General features: G+C 44.7%; 1 protein-coding gene across 1 annotated transcript; it reads left to right on the top strand.

Moving 5' to 3' along the window:
* The first annotated feature begins 1552 nt into the window (after nucleotides 1-1552).
* LOC141090269 (histone H3.2-like) lies at nucleotides 1553-1909 on the top strand. Its single transcript, XM_073576363.1, has one exon. It carries the CDS (start codon nucleotides 1553-1555, stop codon nucleotides 1907-1909), a length of 357 nt encoding a protein of 118 aa, XP_073432464.1.
* Nucleotides 1910-4646: the final 2737 nt, after the last annotated feature.

The following is a 4646-nucleotide window of genomic DNA, read 5'->3' as shown; positions in this document are numbered from 1 at the left end:
TAGTGGTGAGAAAGGATGACATAACAACAATGGAAACTGACTCTATTGTTAATGCTGCCAAATCTCAGAGCTCATTGGAGGTGTGGCTAGAGTTATAGTGGAAGCAGGAGGGGCAAATATTCAAGCTGACAGTCGAATCATTGTTGAGTCACGTGGTCAGATAGCTGTTGGGGACATAGTGGTGACTAAATCTGGCAATCTTTCATGTAGAATGATCATACACGCTGTGACCCCTACTTTTGACCCTATTCATCCAGACGTTAGTACTCAACAATTTCACTCAACAATAACTCGCATTTTAGAGTATGCGAATATTAGTGAGCAGATTGACACCTCAACAATTCCTGCTATTGGTGTTGTGTTGTGAATTTGCTTTCTGGCCTCCCTCTGGTTATTACTGAAGGTAGTGGAGCTGGTCAGATCAACAGAGGGGTTGAGAGTTCTCTTTCTGGGCTCCCTCTGGTGGTTACTGGAAGCAATGGAGCTGAACTGATTGACAGAGGCTTGCCACCTGATAATGATGATGATGATTGGAGATCTGGGGTTTCAGATTGGGATTTAAGACAGCCGACTCCCTCTATCCCTGCTGGTGATTTGCTTCCTGTTCCTCCTGAGGTTTGATTTCTCCAGCTCTGTCCCTGCATGTTCAGCTAAGTGGTTTATTTGCTATTCTGCTTGCATTTGATCTGGTTTTGTCTATCTCTTCTTGGTGCAGGTCAGCCAACTCCGGCTGGGGCTGTGCTGAATCACCGCCCATATGTTACTGCTTATGCCGGTTTGTTTTATCCCCTGTTAGATTGGTCTCTTTTTGCTCTGTTTTCAGAATATACCAAAGTGCTGATATAGTGGGCGAAGTCGTGCGACTTCAGTGTTTTTTTGCATCAGACGTGTTGGACTTTTTGCAGGGATTTTTGCATGATTGCAGACAGTGTCTTTCCTTTCCTGTCCTGTCTAGTCAGTGTGGGCCTCATCATTTGCTCAGTCTATTTTCCTGCCTGTGTTTGTGTTTTCATTTTGTCTCACCGACAATATATGTTTGGGGGCTATCTATTCCATTGGGGGTCTGCTCTGGGGCAGTTTAGATTTCCCCTTTCTTGCTTTAGGCTTAGTTAGCTCTCCGGCTGTGCTGAGGCGTCTAGGATCATCGTAGGTACGCTCCACGGCTACTGCTAGTTGTGTGGATAGGATGAAGGGTCTGCAATCCACTTAGGTACCAACCTCTCTGGTTTTCTGTGGCTTAGCCTGGACCTGCTCTCCTCCTCAGTGACCCATTCATAACAGTGTTGGCATTTTCGCTTTCCCTGTTCATGCATGTGCAAGAGAAATTGTTGGAATTATAATGAACAAGTGTAGCCCCCCAAGCATTTGCTGCCTCTCCGAAATTAGGTTAATTAGTAATGAGGACAGGATTGTTAAAGCTTCTAAGACTGCCTGCGTCACCTGGACTCCCTCATGATATTGGAGCTGCCCAAATAGAGCTCCTCATTCCACTATTACCTCCTCCTGCTCCTCATACACAAGTGATTACATCTGTTTTCTTCTGTACAGAGCTATGGCCAGAACTAAACAGACCACTCATAAATACACAGGAGGGAAAGCTCCCCGTATGCAGCTGGCTACTATAGCCACCAGGAAGAGCGCTCCCACCACTGGTGGAGTGATGAAGCCACACCGTTTCCAGCCAGGAACAGTCACTCTCTGTGAGATCCGCCGCTATCAGAAGTCCACCAAGCTGCTGATCCATAAGCTTCCCTTCCAGCGCCTGGTGAGGGAGATTGCCCAGGACTTCAAGACCAATCTGCGCTTCCAGAGCTCGGAGGTGATTGCCCTGCAAGAGACTAGCGAGGCTTATCTGGTGGGACTGTTCGAGGACACCAACCTAAACACCTGTCGCTGCAGCATCATATGAGACTTCAATGTTCCCTCTTGATTCTGGATAATGTTGCTCTTATCTGCTGCACCATCCTCAACCCGTCCACGCTGCTTCCTCTTTCCAGGGGGGATGTGGGTGATGATACTGATGCTCTCGGCGAAAACACCTTTACACGCTCAGACGATCACGACTGTCTCGAACAGATGCAGAAAGAAGCAGCCTCCAAGAAAAATGTGTCTGAAGACCCATTCCCACATGATGACCTGACGTTCTTCACTGATGGTTCCAGATTTTCAGATGAAACAGGATGGTTCCATACGGGGGATATGCCATTGTTACACATGACCAGGTCATCTCAGCTAGACCCCTACCATCGCACATGTCTGCACAAGAAGCGGCTTGTCAGGAAGCGATGGAGAAGGTGGTCAACATCTACACGGATACAAGATTATGCTTTCGGAGTGGCTCATGACTTCGGCAGTATCTTGGCAGCCAGAGGATACCTAACGTCCAGTGGAACTCCTGTAAAACATGCTGCTTCCATACAACAACTTGTGGCCGCTCTAGATCTACCTTCAGAGGTTGCAGTGATCAAGATCAAAGCTCATGGGAGATTGGATTCTCCAGAAGCAAGGGGGAATTTCTTTGCTGACAAAACAGCAAAAACTTATGCTGCAGATCCATTTGGGAAAGAGAAAGCAGCAGTGTACGTGTCACAAGACACTGAAGAAGGGCCTCAAAGCTCTCTTATGAGGTTTATCCATCTACATCAAGACTAGACACCAGATTATGAAAAGAAATCATGGCAAGAAGGAGGAAAAAAAAAGGATGATGGAGTCTGGAGGATGAACAAAAGGATCTGTACCCCTCGGTGACAGAATAGGCACACGGTATCACCCATAGAGGCAAGAATCAGAAGAATGACTTGATTTGAAAGACTTATATAGCACCTGGGATCTCTACTGCACCCAAAAATATTGCAAGTCCTGCCTTGTGTGTGCAACATGCAATCCAGCACTGCCTCAGAAAGTTACTCAGAAACATTTGGCTACTCTATCCCTTTCAGAGAATTCAAATCGATCATATTCAAATGCCAAATGTAGGGATGTACGAGTATGTATTGGTAGAGACTGACATGTTCTCAGGATGACCCGAAACCTATCCAGTAACCAACATGACTGCCAGAGTGACTCTTAAGAGACTGATGACTGAAGTGGTATGCAAATGACAGAAAAAACTGACGGCACATCTAGAACTAGTCTGAATGGGTGCATACCAAAAAACAGCTTACATATCAAAATGAGGAAATGGTTGCACTCAATTGCATTAAGGCATGTCAATATGAAATATATGAAGTGTGAATGAAATGTGATTGGATGTAATTAAAATCACAGCTTAATGCGATTGAGTGCAACCATTTCCTCATTTTGATATGTAAGCTGTTTTTTGGCATGCACCTATTCAGACTAGTACTAGATGTGCCATCAGATTTTTCTGTCATTTGTATGTTAGCTTTCTGACTGAGCTCTCCGCCCCTCATCAAGCTGTGATTTTAATTACATCCAATCACATTTTGGTTCCTATCTTCCTATAAATACAGGCTTTACCATGTTATTAGCCAGAGGTTAGTTCACACTAGGCAGTTAGAATAGGGACCCATTCGATTATGAGTTTACCTTGACGTTGGTGAATGGGCTCACATTTTTTGGCCAAATTTTGTGCTAAGTATCGCATATGTTTTTTCTAAATTTCAAAAGCCATTATGCTGTTCACACTTCATATATTTCATATAGACATGCCTTAATGCAATTGAGTGCAACCATTTCCTCATTTTGATATGAAGTGGTATGCAGATATAGGGTCACAGACGTTATTGAGCGTCACCAAGGACCCGCATTCATTGCAGCACTGACTAAGGAACTATGGACACTGGTAGGGGCTGATTTGGGTTTACATACTCCATATCACCCTCAGAGCAGTAAAAAACGTAGAAAGACTAAATGGCACCTTGAAAAACAAAATACTGAAAGCCTGTCAGGAAGTCAGACTTCCTTGGACAGACATTTTGCCCATTGCCTTATATTCAGTCAGAAACACTCCAAGGGGCCCCACTAAACTCACACCATGAGATCCTTTTTGGGGAGCCTCCAAGGTTGGGCCAATATAATCCACAACAGCTAGCCTTAGGAAGTGATACTCTTGTAAATTATGTCATTGCCCTTGCTAAAGAACTGTCACTAACACATGCACGAGTTTTATCATCCATTCCAGATCCAGATTCCAGTAAAGGTACCCATACTTTCCAACTTGGTGACTACATGCTGGTAGAGAAGTTAATCAGAAAGATATCCCTGGAGTTGAGATTTGAGGGTCCCTACCAAGTGCTTTTGACAACTCCTACTTCGGTCAAACTCGAAGGAAGACCAATGTGGATACACGCCTCTCACTGCAAGAAGTTTGGGCCTCCATCAAAACCTTCTACATAATGTTGCTTGCCATGTTAATTTTTTTTCAGGGTTGCTGATGACCTCCTGGATCCTTCTCTCATACAGTAAACTTATCAGACAGGTAGGGACAGAGCAGGATCTGACCTGCTTGTCAAAGTCCAGCTACAAAGGGAGGTTTTCCACAAGGGAAAACTTGTCTAAAACTGGTGAAGACTCCAAATTCCCCCCTCCCGGACAAGACAGTCAGATTTAGGATGTATACATCAGGGTTAGTCACATGTGTATTCTTTGTTACCATGGTGATGGGAGTTTGGAGACTAATGGAC

Source organism: Dendrobates tinctorius, unplaced genomic scaffold (assembly GCF_039654945.1).
Source record: "Dendrobates tinctorius isolate UK_male_01 unplaced genomic scaffold, ASM3965494v1 ptg000048l, whole genome shotgun sequence".
Lineage (NCBI taxonomy): Eukaryota > Metazoa > Chordata > Amphibia > Anura > Dendrobatidae > Dendrobates > Dendrobates tinctorius.
The sequence above is the reverse complement of the archived record's forward strand: the minus strand, read 5'-3'. Positions and strand labels throughout refer to the sequence as shown.

Bases quoted from the DNA above. Each gene is read 5' to 3' on its own strand.
- LOC141090269 (XM_073576363.1), top strand. From the start codon at position 1,553: ATGGCCAGAACTAAACAGACCACTCATAAATACACAGGAGGGAAAGCT.